The 26,643-nt window shown below is 37.0% G+C and overlaps 1 protein-coding gene across 1 annotated transcript in view; it reads right to left on the bottom strand.

Annotated features, from left to right (window-relative positions):
- The window catches only part of LUZP2 (leucine zipper protein 2), a 258,272-nt gene extending 239,132 nt beyond the window's left edge, over positions 1-19,140 (bottom strand). The window contains exon 1 of the mRNA XM_012725725.1: positions 18,828-19,140. Within this exon, the coding sequence (XP_012581179.1) occupies positions 18,828-18,889 (62 nt within the window). The 5' untranslated portion in view covers positions 18,890-19,140. The remainder of the gene's footprint in view (positions 1-18,827) is intronic.
- Positions 19,141-26,643: the final 7,503 nt, after the last annotated feature.

The following is a 26,643-nucleotide window of genomic DNA, read 5'->3' on the forward strand; positions in this document are numbered from 1 at the left end:
CTGGTGAATCCTCTCACCCTCTGCGCCTCTGGCCTGTACCCCAATTCTGTACGAATAAATAAATCTTAAAAAAAAACAATCAAAAATATTAATCTACTATATCATAGACATTTGAATTGCATCAAGGCTAAAAAGCCAACCAAGAAGTCCTAAGAACTTAATTTTATCAAGAGAATATTTGTATCGACCAATAAATATTTATTTTCACACCTTTTCCTAAAGCCAATAGAAAATACCTTAGGATTGGAAACCAGCTTTATATATCACAACAGATGCAGACAACTTGAAAATTTACCAAATTATTTATTCCACACATGGCCAAGCACAAGACACAAAAAAAGCCAAAGACTGGCATCTTTCAGACTAACCAAGGAGCCGCCTCCTCCTTAGACATCTACCAGGGCCTACTTACCGATGAGATTAACAGGCTGTACTGCTATAGTCCTATATTTGCACTGTATAATCAGATGAATGAAACAGATTTTCCAACTTTTACAATAACAACAAAAAATAACAACATGAGAGACTTAGAAGAGTCAGACTTTAGCATTAGCTTACCAAGATCATGCTCATATCTAGGACTAACTTTATTCCCTGTTTTCTGACATAAACTGATACAAGTTCTTAGGTTGAAGGCATAGGTATGAAGAGGGTACATGTTGCATAAACAACAGGGCACAACAAGTTGGCCCGTGTCTCTCTTCTACTGCCATGTTCTTAATTTTCTTCTGATAGGTATGATGACCTCACAATAAATCAGCTTTATGTACCTTCTTGTAAAGCTCTGGGCCAGGTGTTCTTAACTATTAAACTATCCAAAACAGGTTCCTCTGCAGTATCTAATTTATCTTATTTCATTTGGTGATGGTCACAAATCAGTGGTCAAAATGTGCATGTCAATTACAAGACATGTCTAACACCATTTCTCCAGAAACATGTTTTATGACACCAGAGTCTTGAAATCATAGTTTTGCTGGCTTACGGGATGTATCATTTCCAAAAGGGAAATCCGAGTAGCTAAAGAAAGGCACCATCTGTTTTGAATTGCAAAACAGCTGCTCCCTCATTGCGATCTGCTTTACTGGAACTAGAGTTATTAAACTTGTAATTCCAAATATATCTACACGTAATTAAATGAAATGTAGGGATTACTATGAAAGTTGTCTCATTACTTTTGAAAAGCAAGTTGGGCAAAGACAAGCTGATTCATAATGTAGGCGTAATAAAAACTACAAGGTTCAAAAGCAAGTTTTCTTTCTTTACCCTTGAAATATTATCCTTTTCTCCTTCCTGAAAAGCGTTGCCTTAAAGACTGTTCACCTAGATGCCTTTCATTGTTCTGAAGTCCTCAAGTATAATTACACTGGTATAGAACAGCCTGTTTATTTAAAAGCTTATAGAAAAACAGTGCCCATTCGTAGAGATACTCAAGTATAGAAACACATACCTAGGGAAGTTTATATATTGATGCCCTCATACCAGTTTAATTAATGAGTTTTCTACTGAGTTGATAGTGGGGTACAGACAAAACTCAAAATTCTGAGCACTCAATTGCTATTGATGAGTATCTAAACACACTATTCAGATTTCCTAACTCTAGCCTGGTCCTGGACCAGTATTTGCATTTGCCTATGCTTCATTGTATCATATCTCTTCTGAAAAACAATGATGAGCACAATATGGCCAAGAGGCAAGACTATACTTTCCAGTTCCCTCTCTGTAGGTAAAAAATCAATTAGCAATTAGCCAACAATTTATGGAAATTTAAGTTTGTATGGAAGACTCTTCTGTGTAAGTTCAACAATTTTGAAAACTTTTGTTATATGTAAACTTCCCCTGAATAGGAACACACAGAGATAAAACCTGATTTCTATAACAGTGAGCACTTAGAAGTAAAGATTAAGAGAAATCAGACACAAATAGCTATTTCAATCATTTTCCAGTTCCGTCTTCCCTTCATGTTGATAATAGATCCATTTCCAAACATCCCTTTTGTTCATACACTAGTGAATTTTAGATTAGGTAGCAACTTTGTTTGTAAACTGTGACTCATTTAATTCAGTTGGTATTAATTCCATGTATCTCAACAGCTGTTTTTTTTTTAACCAAATCTGTCCTTGTGAGTCAATATTTCAAACCTTCCCATTCAAACTCTTCAAACGTGATGATCTTAAATTCTATATATTGTTATACTACTTTAAAAATCACACAGCTATGAAGCTTCAGAGATTAGATGACAAATGAAGAAACTGAAGAAATAAGATAATTAATAAGATAATAAAGCATTTATAACTGCCTAATACTTGTTACTGATGTTGTTATACTGAATTAGTAGAAAGGAAAAAAGAAATATTTCAGTTCTGAGATGTCAATATTTTCATATCTAGAGTTTGGCTGAAATGAAATTTCTCCTGATAATTATGTTTCATAAATTGAAAATATTTTCTTAAAAAATGCATTTGTCATTTTGTCTTTTTTATAAAGTGCATACTGTTAATATAAATTAATGATATTGAGAGAACAATAGTTTACTGAAATCTGAAGTACAGTTCTGCATATCAAAACAACAGATATTTGCAAGAAAACAAAGATTTAAGAAAACAACAAATTTCAATACTTTTAATACTTGAACACACTGGATACTGCAATTGTATCCAATGGAAGCAAAATTTCTAGACAGTTTTAGAGGAAGAAGTAACATATCAACCCCTCTGTCCACAGTCCAATTCAATACTGGAAGTGTCATGTCACCTCCCTTTAACTTTGTCACAAATTCTCATAAATATATAAAAACATTAAAACCTTGAAATCATCTTTCATCCAAACTCCTGTCTTTCTCCCTAAATCTGCATCCAATTTCCTAGACTTTCTCAGATGTCAGATATTTTTCAATGAAATGAGGATCTCTACAAAATTCAAGACTTTCAGAATAAAGTTTTGGAGTATTTGAGGATTTGTGCTGGCACTCCTTAAGAACAATTTTAGTTCAATTACAAACAAAGAGAAGAGAGTGAAACCAAACTAGTTTAAAAAGCCATTTTGGTAAGGGGCTTACTGGCAGGCCTCACAGCAGCCTGATACTTCCCAGGCAGGAGAGCTGCCCCTGGGGGTTGGAACTCAGCTCAGCCAGGCGGCTTTGGTCGGCACTGTTAATGCCTTTTTATGCATTTAAAAAAAAAAGAAAAGCCATTTTGTAATTAACTGACTAGCTCTAAACTTGGAACCATTCGTGGAAAAGTCTGGAAGAACAACTCAATAGATTTGCATGAAGATGCCATATCATCCATCCTGTGATGTTTCAATCAACTTAATATTCATTCTAACAATTATGGATACTCAATAAGCATGCCCTTTGATCATTTGTAGCAATTTCTTTTAAATCTGTTTCAAGGAGGAAGAAGAAATTTATACTTCTTTTATCAAGGATATGATACTATCCTAAGTTTTTTTTTCTTTTTTTGAGTTAAATAACCTCTTTGCAAACTATCATCTTTCATTCTTACAATATTGCTCGATCTATCTAAAACACCAAGATGCAAGTATCTACTTGCCTACTCAAATTCTCATCCAATTAAGTTAGGAGGTGGGGGTGACTTTGCCACAGTTCCAAGCCAGCAAGGAGAAAAGATGTGAAGGAAGGCTGCTTATTTGATCAGGGTCTCTCAACTAAGGCACACTCACATATTCTGAATCCTTTCTTCTGTGTCACTATACTCTCAGTTTCACCATGAATAATGGACTCACATCACCAGCTCATTATACCCCTCTTCTTGCCATTTTATGTACTTTTATGGCCAGAAAACACAATACAAAATAAAACACAACCTGTAATAGTCACTCTGCATTTAGTGGATTATCTCTCTACCACCACGGCAGACTCCTCTCTACAAACTCTAGCCCAATGTCAGTTGTGCACCACAGGCCTCTTCTATCGCCACTGCATTCAATTTATACAATCTGTTTTTGAAAGGTCTATCCCTCCAAACCCCCATGTGCACATTACAAAACACCTGCAAGCAACCTGGACTATACTTGCAGAAAGCAGTAAACTTCCACACCCCTGAACACTAAATCAATTCCATTTTCTCTTGATCTTCCACATAGCCACTACCTGGCAACTCTTTATTTCTCTAGCCCATGACCTTTTCATTTATCCTTTGGGGTAAATACTCTCCACATTCAGCATCTGACAGGTTACAGTAGGCAATAGCTGGTGATTTCCTGAAAGAGCAATTCACGCACACACACACACACACACACACATCTGTCAAAATTTAGTTTTTACTTTATATTAATGGGATTCACTGACTGATATTCCACGATATAACCCAAACTTCAGAATCATGGACTAGGGTGTAAATTTTGCACTGAAATATACTGTACTTATTTATTTTTCCTTGTAAATGTTTCTAGCTAAAACATGATGGACTCTTGTGAACTTGAAAAGAGTAAAAGTGAATTCATTTTTATTTATTTGGCATGCCATCAAATAAAATTTTCATTCTTTTATCATTCAGAGAAGTTTGTAGTGCTAATTTGTCTCCATTGGTTGATAGAAAACCATGTTAATAGCACCATCTATTTTGTTAAGTAGAACAATAATAAGCAAAGAGATCGAGAATAATGCTATATCAGGTAGAATAAATATTAGAATCAGAAAGTACCCAATCTGACAAGTCAAGCAGTATTTATTATATAAAAACTAATGTTAAAATGTATGATAAGTGTTAGAAAGGAACCAAGTAAGAATGCAAAGTCACTATGGTTCCTTTAACAGTCACATTTATGTTAAAGAATAATGTAGACTTTAAAATAACCCCCTACATCCATATTCATCTGTATTTCTTTCAGAACACTCTAAGAACCCCATGATTATGATCTTTTGATGTTTAAGAAAACAGGGAAGCTGGGTTGGAAATAAAACATGTACTGTGAGTATTCTTAATCTTTTTATTTTTCCTTTTATATTGATTGTGCTATTGAATAGTAGTATCAGGACCTCCTTGGTGGTTTGAGGGGCTAAATTTATGACACTATTAGGCTATCACCAGACTCTGTGGCACAAGTTCGATTCCTGGCCAGGAAAGTCACCCACATGGAGCAACAGACCTTTCCTGTCTTACCCACTATTCTCCTCAGCAGTAGATTTCAGTAGATCTGCCATTTTGCTCCCCACTCTGTCTCTGGTGAATATTCACACCCTTTGTCTGGACTTCTGGCCTACACCCCAGCTATTATATGCACAAATAAATAAAAATGAATCTTAAATAAATAGTAGTATCACTCTTGACAATGTCCAGGAACCTCAGTCCATATATTCATGAAATATTAGGTTTGAAGTAGAAACTAAAAGCCTACTGAGACCCAAAATGTTGTGACGCTAATGTCCATATTACCAATACTTGGCCATAATCCCTGGGTTTCTTAGCATAACTACCACCACATTCAGTAGCCCCATATAGACATGAGGCAAAGACCGCCACAGAAAAGAGCTGGAAAAAGCCTGGAACCCCATGTCTCCCAGGCATGGTGAGCACAGTGCCTGAGGCCTGTGGGCCTTTCAGAGAACAACAAACAGCTCTAAATTTCTATTAAAGCTAAAAAAAAAAAAAAAAAAGTTTAGGTTTAAGTATATGTGATATTAACATATTCATCTTTATATCAATGCAGCCACAAAATATTATATATTTCTGGAAATATCAGCAGGTGTTTGTGGAGTTGAAAAAGGCAAAAGTACCTTAGGCCTCCAAAATTAATGAGCTTAGTGCCCTTAGAAGAATTGACAGACTTAATGTATTATATATATGGTTTTATTTATGGTGCTACACAAGCAAAACATATAAACATACATTACAGTCCAATGTAACTTCAGTCAAAATAGGAGAACTATTTTAATAGGGGAATGAGATAAGTGCAAAATGAAACTATCACTTACAAAAATCCCAGGGAAAGACCTCAGTTTGAAAACCAGAAATCATGCTCACACTAAATATTGGCTTTGTCTGCAGCTTAATACAAGACTCCCCAGCCTCCAAAATGGAAAATAATAACTATTTGTTGCCTAAACTACCAAATCTATGTGTGGTTTTTTTTTTTTTTTTTTGTGATAGCAGCCCAAGGAGACTAAGATGACACAATTCTGCCCCTTTATAACACAACTTCCTAGGTCCACTTGTCACTGTAAAAGTCTAACTCTGAATTTTGGGTCTAGGCCACCTAACTGCATAACTAATGATCTTCTCATTTATAAAAAGACAACACTACTAACTTATATAAAATGATGGAAAAATACACGAGTGTAATAGTTGAAATTTAAACTGTAAAAATATCAGATGTTATGTCTGCCTCATTTGATGCCACATCTACTTCAAGTTGATCTATCAGACTGCCTTTAATGTAAGGTCACTTCAGTAAGAGAATATATAGGAGAAATTGTTCTTCATTTATCAGGTCCAATTCTCTGTAGAAAGGGAAGTGGACACATAGGAATCACTTGCTGATGATTGGAGCCAATATAATAATAGTGTGTTACTAAATAAAGCCTTTTTTAAGGAAATGTTCTCAGAAAATGGTTTATATATATATATATATTTAAATTATATATTATATATACTCTATATGCTATATATTATATACACACATACATATATAGCTTTACATACACATACTTCTCTCTGTAATCATTTGGTATGAAATCAACTCTTGCTCTTATAGCAATTTTGATCTAGAACAGAACAGATCTAGAACAGAAATATGATGGCACAGTACTTCGCACTTCACACTGCCATCTTCTGGCTATCAATGGAAGGGCAATTCAAGGAAAATGTCGGTATCTACAATTACAGTCCTACGTCAGTATCTACAATTCCTATGGAAAATCTGGTCCTATGAATAATTATTATTTGCTTAAGCTTAAAAAAAAAAAACGAGTTGAATTCATGGATCTGTTGCCTCTAACATCCTTAAAAATAAAGGTGATACTATGTCATGTTGTGAGGTTTGGGACATAAAACAGGAGGCATAAAATTGCCATGTCTCCCCGTGGATATAGACACACGTTTCTTTTTCCATGGTTTCCAACAACTCCTGTGTTTCCCAAATGCCTGGACACCACATGTTTTGCTGTTCAGAATAACTGTGTGGTTATCCTGACCTTGAGGCTGATACTTCGTCAATCAAGGATTCAGTTCTATCTCTGTTAATTTTTTAACTTTTGATATAACTTCTCTAATCCTTAAAGCGTTATGTAGCGTCATGAACTACAGAAAAGTAATATTAGGGAAAGCTGAGGCATAATTCTTCGATAAGGAAAATAAGCATTAGCCTTTATAATTATAAATGTAAAAGTCAGAGCATGAGCCCAATCACCTGAGAGCTGAGGTAGCTACCTGGAATTTCACACGCAAGAAAATGCTGGCCTGCAATTAGAACTAGGGTCAGTCTGATTCCTACTAGTATCCTCAAGTACCACACATAAAATTTAGGTATCATTTAAGTCCAGGCAATAGAACATCACATTTCACTGGTAGGACTTATGGTTTATGATGTTAAAAATAAATACAATACTCTACTAATATTATTTTTCTTTAACAACCAAAACAAAATATTTTACATTTTCAGATACAACTCTTATTTATTTATTTATTTATTTATTTATTTTAAGATTTATTTATTTATTTATTCCTACAGAACTGGGGTAAGGGCCAGAGGTGCAAGGGATGGTGAGAGGATTCATCACAGACAGAGTGGGGAGCAGAACAGGCCGACTGAGGAAGTACACTGCTGAGGGGAGCAGCCGGCAGGTCAGGAGAGATCTGCCGCCCCATGTGGTTCCTCTTCCTGGCTGGAGATCGGAGATCGAACTCCTATTGCAGTGGCTATAGAGAGCTTCATAATGCCGTGCTTTAACCCATTGGTCACCAGGGAGAGCACTGCTTATATGGATTTTTAACAGAATGATTTGTATATATTGTGAAATGATTGCCACAAGGAATCATCATTTAATTATATTTTTTCTTCCAGAAGAACTGATCATACAGAGAGGCAAAGAATGAAGGTAAGGCCCTCCCTGGTGGCACAACAGATTAGGTCGTCATAGCACTGCAGGCTAGCCGTAGTAGCCACTTCAGGAGTTCGATCCATGCCCTGGAGGTGACCCACACAGTGCGACAGGCCTCTCCTGACCCGCCTGCTGCTCCCTTCAGCAGTGTACTTTGTCCATCTGCTTGTTCTGCTCCCCAGTCTGTCTCTGGTGAATCCTCTAACCACCCCTATGCCTTTTGCCTGTACTCCAGTTTTGTATGTATAAATAAATAAATCTTAAAAAGAATGAAGGGAAATTGACTGGCCTGTTCACACTCATTTCAATCCAGAAAAATAATCCAAAATATGATTTTCCTTTTTATTTCCTCTTTAAAGAAAATCAACAACAAAAAAGTTGTTATTAGTGGGTACAGAGAACAGAACAGGAATGATTTTTTTTTTTTTTTTGAACCGGGGTAGTCAGGACTTTTTACTTGTTGTGAAAACTAAGATTTTCTTCCCCAAGTAGAAAAATAAAATATCTATCATTTAGTTTTCTATCACTTAATGCGTTTGTGCATTTTCTCAGATCTTTGTAAAAGGTGTATGAAATCAAGATTTATTTTTTTTCTTCAAAAAACATGACTGACAGCAGCCTAACACATGGCGAATACTCACTTAGGGTATTTATTTATACACAGTGTGAGAACAGGTGTGATTTTTCAGCCAAACATCGCTATCTTTCCATTCTCCTGACTTCTGCACGCTCCATGCTGAGTCAATGAAAAAAAAAAAAGTAGGCTCTCCCTGGTGGCGCAGCGGGTTTAAGTACAGCACTGAGAATCTGAAGCCACTTCCGCATAAGTTCAATGCCCGCCTGCCATGGAGGAGATCCACGTGGCGTGGCAGGCCTCTCCTGACCCGCAAGATGCTCCCCTCAGCAGTGTACTTCGTCCATCTGCCTGTTCTGTTCCCCACTCTGTTTCTGGTGAAGCCTCTCACCACCCCTGAGCCTCTGGGCTGTACCCCAGTTCTGTATGCACAAATATATCTTTAAAAAAAAAAAAGGTCAAAAAATTTAGGTTCTACAGTTCTAAAAAATTGCAAGAGCATTTTTTTATAATAGTTTATTTTTACATCATTTTGTACATTTTTTTTTTCATCTCAATTGTAATCCCCATGGGTTTCCCATCACCATGTCACCCGTGTGCCATCACCAAACCCCCCCCCACCGTTTTTTATCCCATTCCCCAATCCACCCCCACAAAATGTCTCTGGTATATGGTTGTTCATTATTTTTGTTATACTCCTGCTATGAGTGAAACCATCCGGTATTTTTCTTTCTCTTTCTGGCTTATCTCACTAAGCATGATCTTTTCCAGCTCCATCCAAGTTGCTGCAAAAGACATGTGTTTCTTTTTTTGGTTGTTGAGTAATATCCCATTGTATATATGTACCACATCTTTTTAATCCAGTCATCTACTTTTGGACATTTGGGCTGCTTCCATGTTTTTCCAATTGTAAATAAAACAGCAATAAACATGGGGGTGCATGTATCTTTTTGAATCATTGTTTTTGTGTCTTTTGGGTAGGTACCTAGGAGTGGGATTGCTGGGTTGTAGGAAAGCTCCATGTTATGCAATTTGAGGAACCTCCGAACAGTTTTCCATAGTGGTTGTACTAGTTTGCATTCCCACCAGTAGTGCAGGAGTGTTCCTTTTTTTTTAAAGATTTATTTATTTATTCATACAGAACTGGGGTACAGGCCAGAGATGCGGAGGGTGAGAGGATTCACCAGAGACAGAGCGGGAAGCAGAACAGGCAGATCTATGAAGTACACTGCTGAGGGGAGCAGCGGGCGGGTCAGGAGAGGTCTGCCACGCCATCACCATGTGGTCACCTCCGGGGCAGGGGGGATCGAACTCATGCGGAAGTGGCTTTGGTTTCTCAGTGCAGTGCTTTAACCCGCTGCGCCACCAGGGAGGGCCAAGGAGTGTTCCTTTTTCTCCACATCCTCACCAACATTTGTTGTTGCTAGTTGTTTGAAGATGTGCCATTCTCACTAGGGTGAGGTGGTATCTCATTGTGGTTTTAACTTGCATCTCCCTTCTTATAGGTGATGTTGAACATGTTTCTTGGCCATCTGCATTTCCTCTTTGGAGAAGTGTCTTTTTAGCTCTTCTGCCCATTTTTGATGGGTTGTTTATTTTTGTTGAGTTTTGTCAATCCTCCGTATATTTTTGTGATCAGTCCTTTATCACTGGTTTTGTGTGAGAAAAAATTTTCCCAGTTAGTGGGTTGTCTGTTTTTTGTAATGTCTCTTTTGCTGTACAGAAGCTGCAAGAGCATTTTTAAGCTTCATCTAAATGGTAAGCATCCAAGGTCCACATTAAAATGAAAATTATTTGGCCCCTTCATCAGAGAATCAAATCAAATATATATATGAATAAGAAGATCACCTTTTCCAACAAACATCCCAGGTTACTCTAGCTTAGAAATAGTCAGGGATATACTCCGAGAAACAATGATCTGAGAACACAAAGGCGGTTTACTAAGAATATTTTCTGTAGCTGGCAATTTTTTAATTGATAATGAAAGCATCAACTGGCTGGTCTTCAAACTAATGAATTTATTTGCAAGATGTATCTTAAGAATGTTCATAATGCATCTTATTCCACCTGTGAAAATACAGTTATTCGCCGATAGTCTTCTTATTTGTATTATCAGTTACTATTTTTCCTTGGTTTATTATTTATACAGGGATTAGAATTTATAAGCAGAGCTGCAGTTCCATTTAGAGAGCAATTCTTAGAAATGATGAGTTAAGATCAGATCTCTTTCCAGTTGGGACATAGTGAGCTAATCATTTTATATGTCTGAAGCTCAGGCTCCTTCCTGATAAAATATGTATAAGTATAAAATGTTGCAAGAAAGTAGGGGTTAAGTGGCAGAGAGTAAGATTCTAAGCACACTATCAGGGAAAAGATTAGTCCTCAAAAAGATTAATCTAGTTTATAATTTATATGTATATAAAGTGACCATGAGAAGTGACAGACCTATAATACATAAAAGAAATTTAATATCTTTCAACAATATTTCCTAAATTAGTGTCAGAAAAAGCTTGCCCCCATTTTATATGAATTTATTTAGAGCATGAATTTACATTTCACTTTGTAGTATCTAAAGGAAAAAGCTGTGTGTTTTCAACAATATAAAGCTTCCTCAACCACAGCTACTTCTTGCCAACATGTCACTTCAATTTTTCATGCATTTCCTTGCTTCTTTTATAGATCTGAGGATTTTCTTCCCCCTTTTTCCTGCCCAGTGTTAAAGGCTTAATTTCCTGCAAAGACGTGAAGTGAATGACTACAAGCATTAGAAAAGGGAAAATTACCAACAAAATAACAAAACCAGAAAGGCTAGTGGTTGGGAGGTTCTTTCCTACCCCTATTATCTTTGTCCACGCTCCGGAATTCAAAGAGCCCTTGTGTGCAAGGTGTTTCTTCTCCCTGCCCATCTTCTCCAATATTTTGTGGAGCTCATATCAATGTTACTGCATCGTGAGAATTCTTCATTGCAAAAATCCAGAATTTTTAATTTGTCAAAAGTCTTGTCTTTCTAGCTTAATACGTATCTCTTTGATCCTGCTATATTTGAACTTGGAAACTATTTTTAAAGGTTTTAATATGATATTATAAGTTAACTTAATGTTTACACAAATATAACTTAGAGCTTTTAGACCCAAACAGAAGTCAGTATATTCCTACTATTTTTCTTCCTTTTTTCTTGAAGATGTTATAGACATTGAAATCTGTGTTCCTAACTGGAAACTGGCTTTCACATGGGTGTCGAACTATCTGCATGAGACTGGAGGAAAAATACATCTTTTTTTTCATTTGCAATAACAGAGGATTGGGCTGAGTCTTCAGATTTCTTCACTAACACTTCTTTTTTGCTAGTGTTAGGTGATAATTTTTTATTAAGCATTTCTCTTTCCGAAATGGAAGTTCACACTGGTAAGGTAAAATAACTGAAAGTTTCAATCACATAATGTGAAATGGTATGTAATTGAGTTATAGTTCTCTATGCTAGGTAGTTCTTTATATACATTTAAGTTATTGAATCTTCCTGAAAAATTAAAAAAAATGTTCTTATCACTTTTATTGATGAAAAATGTTGATGAGTTTTTAAACAACATTTCTAAAGTCATGTAACTTGTAAGTCTGACCCAAAGTCTATATGATTCCATTGCCTCTGTATTAATCTATATGTAAGGGCAAACAGTCCCTGAAGCCATTATCCCATTAATCAGTTACTCACTGGATAATGCTACTAGATGTTCAGAGTGTGTTTTGGTTCAGTGTCTGAAGGGTGGGAAATTAGAAAAGCTCACAGTCCTCTTGAGGATAGACAGGAGGAAGTCACTAAAAGGCATGTCCTTTATATAGACATGAGGTGAAGGCTAGCCAAAAATCTACATTAGCACTTGCCAACATAATATTTCAGCTGCAAGGACTACTTTGGAGGACAGTAACTCAAGGTTTTTTTTTTTTTTCCCCTAAGGATCATTCACCAGACTCAATTCCCTCCACCAACTACTCCAGCAGAATTGTAGGAAATTAAACAATGAATTTGCTATTTTGCTGTACCAGTCAAGAATACTTAAATTCATTTGAGGATTTTGATTTTTAATTTTTCATAAAATCATTAAATGAAATGTTGATGGCATGAGGTTCCAATATAAAGGTAGAGTATACTGTCCATTAAATACCACACACTTTCAACACAGGTGAATATATAAGCAAATGTCTTGCTAGGAGATACATTTATAGGAGATAATTTTAAGGAAAAGATCCCAAAAGTATCAACAATATCACCTTGCAATAGACTTGAAAGATCAAGAGCAACCAACATAGGTGTCTCTCTTGAGAGGTAAACTATGTGCAAAGGTGAGAATTCATTAATGACTCTGCTTTGGGCTTTGAAAATGACCTGTTATCTTTTTTCTAGGTCATTTCACTCATCAAAAAACGATAAATGGTGTTTAACTCCTTGTTACTGCAATTTCTTTTAACTATAGTCTGTTCTCTCAGTATGTGTATACACATACACACACACCTGTGTGTGTGTGTATGTGTATATACATATATCCAAAGGATTTGTTCTAAAATGTTCACTCCACAAAATTAGAATATTTCTGGGTATATTATTGGTGCCCACACAAATGTGGCTTTGTTACACAAGATATATGTCATGGAGGCTAGTCACATGATAAAATGCAAGAACCACAGAAAGAAACTTCTGGGTTTTAGTCTTGGGGTCCATACTGTGACTTTAGACAATCTTAGTCACTCTGGACCTCCGTTTTTTTGTTTTTTTTTTCACTTGTAAAATGAAGGGTTTGGGACTAGAAACATTACTTTGTACACACAGCATGTTTTCCCAGTAATAGACTCTTTAAGTACACTCAAAGAGATTAAAACACTCAAAGGCACCACCAAACAAGTCAGACATAATTGCAATGCAATCACTACCTATGGTATAACGATGTCTCCTAGTGTTTATGAAAGCATTCTCAGAGCACTGCATTTACTTGGTTGACCTTCACCTTGTGTCTGCACAGAATGGTTTACTTTTTTTATTTCCTTGCCTCCTATAATCATGAAACAGGTCCTTAGATGTTTTAATAAACATGGGCCCTTCTCTGATAGGTACTGCCTATTCTGCTCCCCACTCTGTCTCTGGTGAATCCTCTCACTTCAACTCTGGCCTGTACCCCAGTTCTGTATGAATAAATAAATAAATCTTTAAAAAAATCATCTTTGATTTGATATTACAATTTATACACCATAAATTAAATAGGTAACAATGCTAAGTAGCCAAATACATAATTTTATATTAAAAATGACCTTCCATATGAATAAATTAAAACATGACTTTTCATGGTATTTAGTATACAACATGGTCCAGGCATTTTGCCACCAAAACCCACTTGAAAAGAACCAGACTAATTACCAGTGACCATCAGTGCTTCTCCAACTTCCTTTTTTTTGCCAGTTATTTCATGCCTTTGGATGATGACTATGTTTCTTGTTAATTTTGAATCATCCAATTTATGTGCATCCAAGTTTTCATTCATTCTTTTATGTCCAGATCAATCACAGATAAAACATTTCATAAAAATAACAACACTGCAGTGATGGCACAGGTTATTCTTGCAATAAACTTACAGTGTTCCAACAAATATGTTGATTCTTCTAGATGAACTCATTCAGACTTTACCACAGTCTTATCGGGTAGTTTCTGAGTGGCCCTATTTTCCACATGAGAAAACAGGATACAGAGGATAGAGGCTAAGAACACCTTGCAAGCCAGGGTCGCATGGTATTAAAATAGACAGATGATATCAGTTTCTTCACTGTCCTTGGAAAGAAGAGGTGAATTCTAATATTAGCTCCTTAATTGGCATTTTCACTCTTTTTTTCTGTTCATATTTTGGACTTTGTTAAAACAGTTGTTTTTGTTATTTATCTAACTGACATATATTCTTATTTCAGTACATAGCTAGATTATGGGAACATGAACTTATGACATATTTTATTGTCCAGGTAACTTATGTAATAATTGAATCATAGCAGATATTTTTATGTGTGACCATGAAAACATCAAAGTCATCTACCCAAAGGTTATAAAGTTTGAAAGGGTATGTTTGAATTTTCCAAGAAAGAAACAATATTAAACAATGTATGGTCGCTCAGGCTACTTAAAAGACTTAGCCTTATTTACAGAAGGTATGTTACTTTAAAAGTCATGTTAAAAACAGGTGTACACACATATGTAATCACTCTTATAACACATGGGAAAAATAATTTCGCTAGAATCACATACTCCTACGTGGCTGTAATAACTTTTACTTCTTGGTTGCTAAGTCAAGTTCTTCCTTTGAACTTCTGGAATTTGGCCTGGTATGATTGTGCAGTCAAATTATAAATGCCTGAGGATCCTCTTTCTGCAGTCATAAGGCAAATTTAACACACAAAGATATTCTCCAAATAAGTCATTTTTAAAAACTGCTATTGCAAATAAACCACAAAATCCAAGAATTGACATTTGCAAAGTTATACTTTTGCTTATTAATTTCTTAGTCTAGAAAAGAGACTTCTTCAACTTGACACAAGACAGCTAAAGGAATGTTACACAGCATAAAGACTTGTATGAGAGAATACTCAACTATGTATGGGTCTTGGAAAATAAACCCACCATATCAATTAGGAGGATTTAAAATAAGACTGCTCCCTCCATCAAATCTATTTGCTTAAACAAAAATGTTGGTGCTTCTTATGTTGTTATCATCACTCTTGTTTTTCCTTTGTTCTATATATCAACTTCACACTGGGGCTAGATTAAAGCACAGAACAAGCAGGAAACTGAGACATCTTCAATATATAGTATTATCTAAAAGCATATTCCAGTGTAAACATGATATATGACTGCTGATGAGAGGACCCAGGAGAGACCTCTAAGGTGACTCCTGTTGGGAGCACTATAACCCACCATCTGCTTAAAGTTCCTATTTGATGGAAAACCACCAGCAGTCAGGAGACCTTCACTCCTCCCCTGCCATGTTTCTCTCCCTATTAAGTCATTTAAAACTCAATAAACCAAAGGTATCAAGAGTAGAATCACAGCATAAAGGAACATAGGTTGAGCAGACTAAAGTACAAGCCTTCTCCAGCACACCATGGGTCCTTTTTCACCAGAACTTCTAAAGATTTTTTTCACCCTACTCTTCCTTTCAATACCTACACTACTTCTTACTGAAACGAATTGCTGAATGCCTTGGAATAGCAATTTAATACTTCTACAGAATGAGGCTATTTAAAGAGAGTCATTCTACTCTGAAGTTATTAAACATACACGTTTGCTTTCCTAGGCTGTATGTATTTGTGCATGTGTTAAATGGGTTTCTATATTAGCCACATCATTCATAATATTAAGTTTTTTTTAAGCTTATAGGTACTTTATAAACAGGAAATTAAACAGTTCTTTTAACTGTATCAGGCTTACCAATGAAACATAGAACTTTTCTTGGTTATTGCGGAAGGTGAATATTTAGCACCCAAGGGGTTCAATATGGTAATAATTATGGAATCTGTGTGTTCCAGAGTCTAAAAGGGCTACAAAAAGGTAAAGATAAGAACAAACAAAAAGAAAGCTATTCAAAATTTCACATTTATAAAGCAGACTCATTCTCCATCTCCGTGGAAAGAACATTATTATATAGTAATTATAATGCTCTAATTGAAATACTTGCTTTTAGTGATCACATACCATTATTTTAAAACAAAAAAACTGAACTTTAGACTAGAAAGAAAACAGCCAGGTATTGAAGAACTATAACTGGAGAAAGATGTGCGCACACATGTTTTCTCATCAAGAGACTCAGATTGATACTTCTCACAAGAAAAGACAAGTGATGTCACCCAAAGGCTGTAGGAAAATCTAGTAATTGGCACTTTCCACTATCACATTAGCTGTGGTCTCGGCACCTGAGGTTGCCATTTGCTTCACATGCTGCACATTTGCTAAGAAACTAAGTTAACACAAGTCTTTGCTAGAAAGCCCACACTCACAGGTGGCAATGACTGAACTACAGTTTTCCTCAGCAGGACACGGAGCTCACCTCTATTAAAGCAATTGTTCACACAAACATCTTCAGTTTAAGGTTCTGACCTGTATATTAGCCACATGCCTATGAAGACTTAAGTATTACAAGGTGAATGTCCTTCTGTGAGAGTCCATTAAAACATAATCTCCTTAAAAAGAACATATTGATAGTATAATATTCAGATTGCCTGTCACAAGGCAGTCTGGTAGCTAGTAAAAGTAAATCACTATAGAATCATTGCATTAACTAGATATGCCACACTGGTTATGAAAGTTTCACTTGTTTTTAATCCCAGCATGCTTTGGTGAGTAGGCAAAGGAGGAAAATTCAAAGACTACCTGTCACAGTTTTCCTGCACAATCAACAGTGCATTAAGTTTTATATCTAAAGTAAACTTGCAATGATTTATTTATTCCAAGCTAGTGTTGACTATCTTTTAAAAATGGTCCTTTTAAAAATTAACACTTTCATAAGAGGAAGTACAGTGGTTCTGTCTTTTCATTATATAACAGACATTAAAACTTGTAGCTAGAGTCTACAGAGCTGTTAACTTAAATATCACCATCCTTAAAAAGCAAATGTACTTTTGTACCTAGAGATTTCCACTCTTTTCAAATCACTGTGGGTCAAATTACCATTATGTCAATATTTGTTATTTTATATACATGTTGACATTAAGGCAATACATGTATCTCCTTAAGTGCCCAAAGCTTGAGTTTTTCCTTTCTCTAGAAGACTCCACAAGTAATTATTAAACTGCAACACAAGACTTCAAGTGCATAGCAAGACACTTGAAAAATATGATCCGTGGTTTACATTGAGTTTAGAGTTAAGCAAAAATATTAAAACCAGCTCTGTAATTGGAACAAGTTATAATAATGTGGAGCAAGGTGTGATTTCCTTGAAAACCACCTGCAGTTTGTGAACTAAAGAGAAAAGCAACCTTTAGAGAAAATAAAGAACACAACTCATACTTCCTGTTAGTTTGGAAAAAGTCACCTGGGGTTGTGCAACGAGAAACGAAGTTCATTAAGAATTCGACTAAATCAAACAGTCCTCACACTAGAAAAGTTTAATTACAGGAGTGCAAAAGAGGGTGTGTAGATCAGGCATGCTCAATTTCAGAATAACATGCTGCCCTATCTCCACAGTTCCCTTCATTTTCCACAGATGCACAATCAGATAATGTTTCCATTCACACAGATTTGAAAAGATCTTCATCCTGTGTGGGTTATTTTATTTTATAGTAGCCAAGGGAAAGAGGCGGCTGCCAATATGATGTTAAGTACATGGGAAATAAAGGCTCAGTCCTGGGCAGTGAAACAGTCTACCTTTGTGCAGCTCTTGCAGAGAAAAAAATGCAAGCCCATCACCAACTTTGGGATTCACATTCTTTTCAATCAATGCATTTTAAAACTCCTCTAAAAATAGCTCCTCTGTGCTGGGGCTTTAAGTCCCATCTATGGCCAGTGACAGAGTACAGTACTTAATTGTTTCTGACTAGGGTCTCTACATCAGCACTCTGAGAGTGTCCTTTAACTTTTAATCGCTTTATGTGCTCTTTAATTAGACCTGTTCACAAGACAGCCAAATGAAAATGCCCATCACTCAGCCCACTCACACCCTTAACACAGGCCATTTCCCAAGTCTTAGGAACTTTTGTGCAAGGCTTACATCTCACAAGATCACTCCTAATGCTCCCTTTCCCTGTATCTTAAAAATCAAACATACTTGGGGATAGGAGAAAGAAAAACTCTGGTTATTATTAAAGCTCCACTGTCAAGTCACTGGCCGGTAACATTATCCTCCTTGTCTGTTTCTTTTCTCTACTTGGTCTGCTACCTTGTGTTATCTGTTTGCTGTTACTAGGGCTGGAGGGAAACGTGTCTTTAGAAGGGAAAGCTACTTGGGCCCCCAGCTGGGAAAAACACTTTTCCAGGGACTGGGTAACTACCAGAGGGCTCTAATCTCCCGGACGGATTTCAGAGGACGGATTTCAGAGCTCGAATCGTAGTGGGGACCCTTTCTAACTTATGCAGGAGATGCAAAGAACAGAGTGACTGCCCTTGGTCCTCAAAAGTGACCTGCAGTAGGAGCAACCCACAGTCTGCAAGGTTCCTCTTGCTCCTGGACTCACCTGGTGCTGAGGACGAGCGCTGGCAGGAGAGACAGCAAGTAGCGCGCTGGGCTGAATTTCATACTGTCGCCTGCCGGGGTCCTCCTTCCCTCGCTGCCTTATCTCTCCCTCCTCCTCCCGGGTCCTGTCGTCCCCTGGGTGCCTGGTTCTGTTCCCGGCCGGCAATGAGTCCTCTCCAGCAGCGGACGGAAGGAAACGGACAAACCGACGGAGCCGCGCGAACGCAGGCTCTGAGAACGGGGAGTATCTTCGGGAGTGATGTCACCAGCGAGGCGAGCCGTGCCGGAGATTGTTCAGCACCGCCGCTCCGGAGCCCAGAGGGCGCGTTGTAGCTCTCGCTGGAGGCGGTGCGGGGAGAGGGCGGGGGTGCCCAGAGATGCCCGCCCGCTCAGGTCAACCGGCTGCGCTCTGGTAACCCGGTTGCGCACCCGCCCGGGTCCGATCATTCATTCCCGCTTCTTCGGAGGATGGGAGGGGCGGGGCAGGGGCTAGGAGGAATCTAATCTGGCAGTAATTGAATTGGCGCACTTGGCAGAAGGTGAGACAAAAAAAAAAAAAAAAAAACTGGGATAGATTATCAGACTCAATTGCAGGCTTGCAGGCAGGGGCAGGTGTCCTTCTGTTAGCAGTGTTTGGAAGAACCAGTGTTTGGAAGAACGTCGCTCTGGAGAGTGTTTAGAATATTATCGTAATTAAAAGACAGCGATTTGTCTGATGCGGATGAAAGGAGAAGCAGGAGTAAGCAACGTGCAGAAATGTACCATGAGCCCATTCTGCCATTGCAAGCTTCTTGGTCCGCAAACGTGGGCTATAAAGAGGGTTCCGATCCATTAAGACATCTGCTGCTTCTGGGTTTTGAAGATTTCTGATCTCCCTCTATTTCAGTCTGTCTGCATTACCAGCAGCTGGCAGTGAGGTTGAAACTGGTTGCCTGAGTTCATTCACCTGAAGGAGATTTTTCTCCTGAGAAGCGGGAATATAACTAAAAAATAAATAAATAAATAAATGTTAACAATGATTAACTTGCAGTGGAGTTGGAAAGCAAAAGACTGTGTTTTCTGCATTTCCCCAATTTTTTTTATAATGAACACCTGACATGTAATGAGCTTAATTTTGAAAAAAATATATAAATGAAACTGAACTCAAACAAAGTAACATTTTGGGGGGAAAAAAAGGAGTTTTTCAAAAAACGGTCAAATTTAAGATGTTCAATTCTTGGATCTTTATAACATTTGGAATTCCAGCAAGATAGCCTGGTAAAAATTGTTGCTTGAAAGCACATCTTCATACATTATTTCACTTAATCCTCACATGTTTTTCCTCAAGGTAAATTAATGTTAATCCTATTCTAGAAATGAGGAAACAAACTAAAAAAACTTGCAAGATTTTTAAGAAAGACTTATTTTTAGATTTCTTTCAAGTCCAAAGTAAATGCTACTATTGCCTGAAACATCACATCTAGTAAAATTCACCTAGTAACTACACAAAGTTGATTTTTAATAAAAAACAAGTGCACTGAAGACCTCATAAGGCAAAAGTATTTAAGGTTTTCTATCTAGAGGCCAATTTATATTCCAATTTTTTTATGGGTTACACATATGTAGTATCTTATTAACTGTTGAAGACTTCATTTGTAGGAAGGATATGTCTTAGTTTTAAAACAATAAAGAGTTCAACATTTAATTTTCTGATTTGTTTAAGCTTTTAATGAAATTGAATTTTAATACATTTATACAGAACAGATATTTTAAAACCCCAGGTGTCAGTTCATAAATCTGGTCCCCTTACACAGAGACAAGGAGAGACCAAGGAAAAGAGGTAGATAAGATAAGGAGGTGAAACTATTACAGGGCACCCCAGTGTGAACTAGGCTGCCTGTCTGTGGGTCCTCACCAGTGTGCTTAAAATTTAGTTGTACTGCAGACACACACAAAAGGGTCAATAATGGGTTTATTTATAAAAGGGAAAAGGAACAACCCAGGTAAAGAGAGAGAGATACCAGGTAACTAGAACATCTTACCAGCTCAGCTGATTTGGAGCTCTGGTAACTAACTGATAACCCAGTCACATGGTCCCAAGAGCCGTTGGCCACTGAGAGAGCACCATTCAAAAATGGCTCCCTATATATTCCCAAAGTCCCAGAATGCCTGCTTAGCTCCGCCCTTGGGTCCTTGCAGTTCTCTCCTTGGTACTACTGGGAGTTGTAGTTTCCAATCACTGGAGTAGGAGGTTAGAGTCCAGAAAGCTGGAGTAGGGGGTGGAGTCCACATAACTCAGCAGAGTTCCTTTAGGGCATCATTCCTCTTAACAGTACCTGCACAGCAAGGGAACATACGGAGGCAACTAGTCTTCTAGAATATTAAACTTTTATATATAGACACCTTAAAGTCTTTGAAATGACTGCTAGCACCGGGATAGTAGGGCAGAATATGAGTTCTAAGGACAGGGGAAGGAGCAAGGAAGGCCTGATCACCTAGGTCCAGCTCCCCGGTCAACTGGCAGTCACGTCCTCAAGGTGACTTCAACACAAGGCCACTAAAATAGATATACAAGAAAAACAAAAGAACACAAAACTTTGCAAACCATAGTGTAACCCCTTGAGTAAAAGGAAGCACAACAACAGCTGCAACTAGACATACATAAATCAATTCACTTCTGAATTTCATGTCATTTACAAAGAAAAACTGCACTACATTTTCCTAAAATACTTTGACTTCAAAAGCAAAAATGCACATTTTCAGTTTTCTCCAGAATTGCCTAACAATAGATTTTCCACTTAGTTTAGAAGGTGATCATTGTAGTTACATACTCAACAGACTGATGACTTGCCAATAAGGAAAAAAAAAAAATGTGTGGGCTACTCAGTAAGCTTCATTTGTAGAACATAGTTTTATTTACATGACAGGGTTGAGTTCATTGTTTCATTTCTTAATCATGGGAATCCAAGTGTACTAGTCATTTCAATTATTCTAATTTTTGTTGTTTATACAAAAGATTTAGAGTAGTTAAGTGACATATTCAAGGTCACTCAGTAACATACAGTTGCAGTAATATTCAAACTCCATTATCTTGAAAAGTTTTCCTGATATTTACATAGGACGAGACTTCTCCCAGCCTAAATTTTATTACCTTTTACTGGCTGTACAACATGAAACAATGATACTGTAATTTTTCAGCCAAGAATGGAAAACGTCACCAGTCAAGGGAGGGCACCCAGGAGCCTTAGCCCCATTCTATCTTCTAACAATGCAGACAGGTAATCCAGGAGAGAACCAGCTTCTGTACACAAAATGCTCCACCCACTGGGAAATGGGGGATGGACCAAGGGGATCTTGAGACCCTTTGGTCAATACTGTACGGATGACTCCACAAACACTAGTGAGTACAGGCAAGGAGTCAACATTCATTGATTTGTGAAAGAGCAGAGAGTATTCCAAGGAGATTGATCTGTGCATCTGGGACTCCCTCAGTTGCTAGTGCTAGGGGTCCATATATTTTTTTTAGGATTGGGGTTTGAGAACAAAGGAAATTCAGATTTACTGGCTGAGAAAGCAAAACAAATGGATTTGGTATTTGCTTAGCATGGTTCATTTACTGTTGCTAATTGTGAGCACCAATTATGTGGGCTTGTGCACTTCTCCGAAGTAAATATCTAATGGAGGCGGTGTGCCCACAGGTCCAGTTTGAACAGGTCTGATCCCATTGTCTGCAACTTTTCTTCTGTGTCTATCTCCATTCTTCTTTAACAGACAACTTGACAAGCTGTAAAGAAAGTGCTTAGGAATATGCAAGCTCACAAAAATTAGTAATAAAAACAATGAGCCAAGGAAATTTATGGCAGCTAGTGTCTGGACCTAGAATCATCGGGCTTGTTTAACCTCATTTTCACCAGCCTGTGTGAATAGCAAAGTTCTGTTCTTGATTCCTGTCCTTGTCCTGGGATCTTTCATCTCAGAAGCATCAGCATGAATTTTGGTTATAGTGTGTTTCATAGTATGTTTTAACTCTGTATTGGATACCAATAAGGAACGACAATGTGTTAGCTTGAGTGAGATTTCTGCATACAGAAATATATTTTATTAAGATGTATTTTATTATTTATGCACATAAGAACCAGGGTGTAGTCCAGAGATATGTTTGGGGACGTGGGGGTTGTGGGGTGCAAGGATTCACCAGAGACAAAGTGCGCAACAGAACAGGCAGATCTACTGAAATATACTGCTGAGGGGAGTCTCAGGCAAGACAGGAGAGGTCTGCTGCTTATCTAAGTTAGCTCCCTGTGCGGGATCAACTCTTACTGTGTATCTGGAAAAAGCTTGATAGCACTGTGTCTTTATCTCCTGTGCCATCAGGGAAGCCCCCAACAGAGATAATTTAACTTAAAAGACTCTGAGGGTATAAAGCCAGCATACCCTGGAATGTAACTGCAAGCGAGATTCTTGGAAATTTTGGATTTAAGGGATTGAAGTATTATATTCTGAATTCATGTATGGACCTGATGCTCAGAAATCTTTCTTTCCAAGGGTATTAAGATACTGAAAGTCTTTATTGTCCATGGCATTCTGTTTACACTGTCACTGAAAAACTCAAATCTAGAATTGATATTATGGCTTCAGAATTGGTATATGGATTTTAAAGATGTAGAAGTGCAGAAAGTAGGTTTGTTCTCTCGGCTAAGGCCATTTGTCAAATGCTGAGTTCCAGCACTGTGCTAAGCAAAGTTGCGTGCAATAATCATACCCAGCTCTGGAGAAAACACATCAAGAAAGTTCATGTGGTTCCAATGAGAGACTAGTCTCCATAAAGTGCTAGGGTTAGAAGGCAGTGAGACCATAGATAACAGCATTAAAAAAAAACAAACAAATATTTTTTGTATTTTGCTATTTTTTTAAATATAATAGTTCATTTTGACATCATTTTGTACATTTTTCCATCTCAATTGTAATCCCTGTGGACTTCCCATCACCAAATCACCCGTGTGTCATCACCACAGTCCCATGCACTCTCCCTCCCTCCATTTTTTATCCTGTTCTCCACTCCAACCCAGTAAAATATATATAATTGTTCATTATTATTATTATGATTATTTTCTCTCCTGGTCCTTTATACTCCTGTTATGAGTGAAACCATCCTGTATTTTTCCTTTTCTTTCTGGCTTATTTCACTAAGCATGATCCCTTCCAGCTCCATACATGTTGCTGCAAAAGGCATGTGTAAAACATCTTTTTTAAAAAATAAATAATCGATTAGCAAACATTTACCATGTCAAAATGTATAGTTCATTGTTTCTAAACATATTCACAAAGTTATGAAATAATCATAAGTATTTCAGAACATTTTGCTACCAAAGAAATCATAACTTATTAGCAGTCACTAACTACTCCAACTTCTCCTGCATACCCCAGGCAAGTATTAATCTAGTTATTGTGTTTACAGTTTATCTGATTCTTGCATACTTCATATAAATTTAATTGCATTCAATATATTTATATATGATTAGATTATTTTACATGTATGTTTCAACACTTATCAATCTTTTGGGGTCTATCAGTATTTGATTTATTATTTTTTTTTGCTGAATAATAGTCCATGGAAGAGATATAATACATGTTTTTCTATTCATTGTTTGATAGACATTTGTATTATTTTCATATTTTGGCTACTACATATGATACTTCTATTAACATTCATATAAAAAAGTTCCTTTGTGAGCATATTTTAAATGATCTAGAATATATACCTAGGATAGGACATCTTGAACTGCAACTTTTTTTAGAAATAACCAAATTGGTTTTCAAAATATATTATTGTATATTCCCACCAAAAATACATGATATCACTTTCTCTGCATCCTTGCAAGCAATTAGCATATTCAGTTATTTTATTATTGTAGTATTATTTTATTATTGAGTGTAAAGTGAAAGTTTTTATATCACATGTTTTATTAGCCACTCACATATGTTTTGTTTGGACATAGTAATTCAAATTCTTTGCCCATTTTAATTGTGTCTATGATTGACTATTTGTACAATTTAATTATTTGATTTGTAAATATTTTATCTGTATTGCTTTGAAGTTCTTAGAAAATAACTATAATATTTTCAATACCTGTCTCTTTCTGTTTAACATTCATGTTGCAATCCAAATAGAGCAATATACGTTTTCCATGATTGACTTGATAATGTTTTATACTATTAATTTTTGCTGAATTTTTTTTCACTCATCTTAGTTGTGTCTAATTTTAATCACTTAGGACTCATCAAATCCATCACCTCTTATTTGTACATACAGAACTGGGGTACAGGCCAGAGGCTCAGGGCTGATGAGAGGCTTCACCAGAGACAGAGTGGGGAACAGAACAGGCAGATCGACGAAATACACTGCTGAGGGGAGCAGCGGGCGGGTCAGGAGAGGTCTGCCACTCCATGTGGTCTCCTCCGGGGCAGGCGGGAATGAACTCATGCGGAAGTGGCTTTAGCTTCGTAGTGCAGTGCTTTAACCCGCTGCGCCACCAGGGAAGGCCCCCCTCACCTCTTTTTAGAATAGATTTCCTAACACATCAGTTACTATGTCTTGTGGCATGTGACAGATTGCCCTGAACAATTATTTTGTAACTATAGCTTTATTTTCACTACCACACCATAAATATATTAAGAATTGGAGAGGGTAATTTCTTATCTTTCTTAGTGGTAATTCAGGTACAATGCAGTGTAAATTTTAATTTTATATGTATTTCCTAAGTCAATTTATACCATTGTTTGGCTAGTTGTAAATCTTAAGGATCTTCTAATAAGATATTTTACATGGTTCACTAAAAATGAGTTTCATGTTTTCATACTGACTGTTCTATTGTAGCTAATGAGAACTATTTCTGGATCTCAAGGAAATTTCCTCTAATAAAAGCCAGTTGCCATTTTTCTGCCAAACACATGCTAGGAAAGAAAAGAGAAATAAGAGGTTATTACAAATGTCATGTGCTTCACACAAAGATCTAAATATAACACTAAAACCTGGCTCAAAAACAAAAGAAAAAACAAAGACCAAACCTTATACTTTTTGTTCATTTCAGCCAAGTAATATAATGAATGGCTTTGATCCACTGGATTCCCTAATCACTTGATATACCATCCTATTAATTCACAAGAATTATAAGAAGTCTGTTGAAGATTACTAGAGTTAAGAGTCCAGGGAGGAAAAGGGAATTGGTAATGTTTCTACTGTGCACTATTACCCTGAAAACAATTCTGTATTCCACTCTTGGTAAGCATCACACAGGTGTGAGTTATCCTGGGACTAGATTTAGTTACTGGGAGAAAAAAAAAAAAGTCATATAACAATATGACTAAAACCTTTTGTCTATTTTCTTTATCCAAAAGCAGGATATGATTTTGGCAAGTGAAACTTAATTGGGAAACTAAACCATTAAGAGCTCATTGAATCCTCCGTACAGTAAAGATGTACTTTACAATGAGCACATCAATGCTTTAGCTCAGGAAGTTTTTTGTTTGTTTGTTTTAGATTTATTTATTTATGCATACAGAACTGGGGTACAGGCCAGAGGTGCAGGGGCAGTGAGAAGATTCACCAGAGAGCGGGGAGCAGAACAGGCAGATCGATGAAGTACACTGCTAAGGGGAACAGCAGGCGGTCAGGAGAGGTCTGCCGCACCATGTGGTCACCTCCAGAGTGGGGATCGAACTCATGTTAAAGTGGTTTTACCTTCTCAGTGCTGTGCTTCAACCTGCTGGGCCACCAGGGAGGGCCCAGCTCAGGGGTTTTTAAAATCATTTTCATATTTTGTAGCATATTTACAAAT

Source organism: Condylura cristata, unplaced genomic scaffold (genome assembly GCF_000260355.1).
Source record: "Condylura cristata isolate star-nosed mole 26May11 unplaced genomic scaffold, ConCri1.0 scaffold00015, whole genome shotgun sequence".
In the NCBI taxonomy this organism is placed as follows: domain Eukaryota; kingdom Metazoa; phylum Chordata; class Mammalia; order Eulipotyphla; family Talpidae; genus Condylura; species Condylura cristata.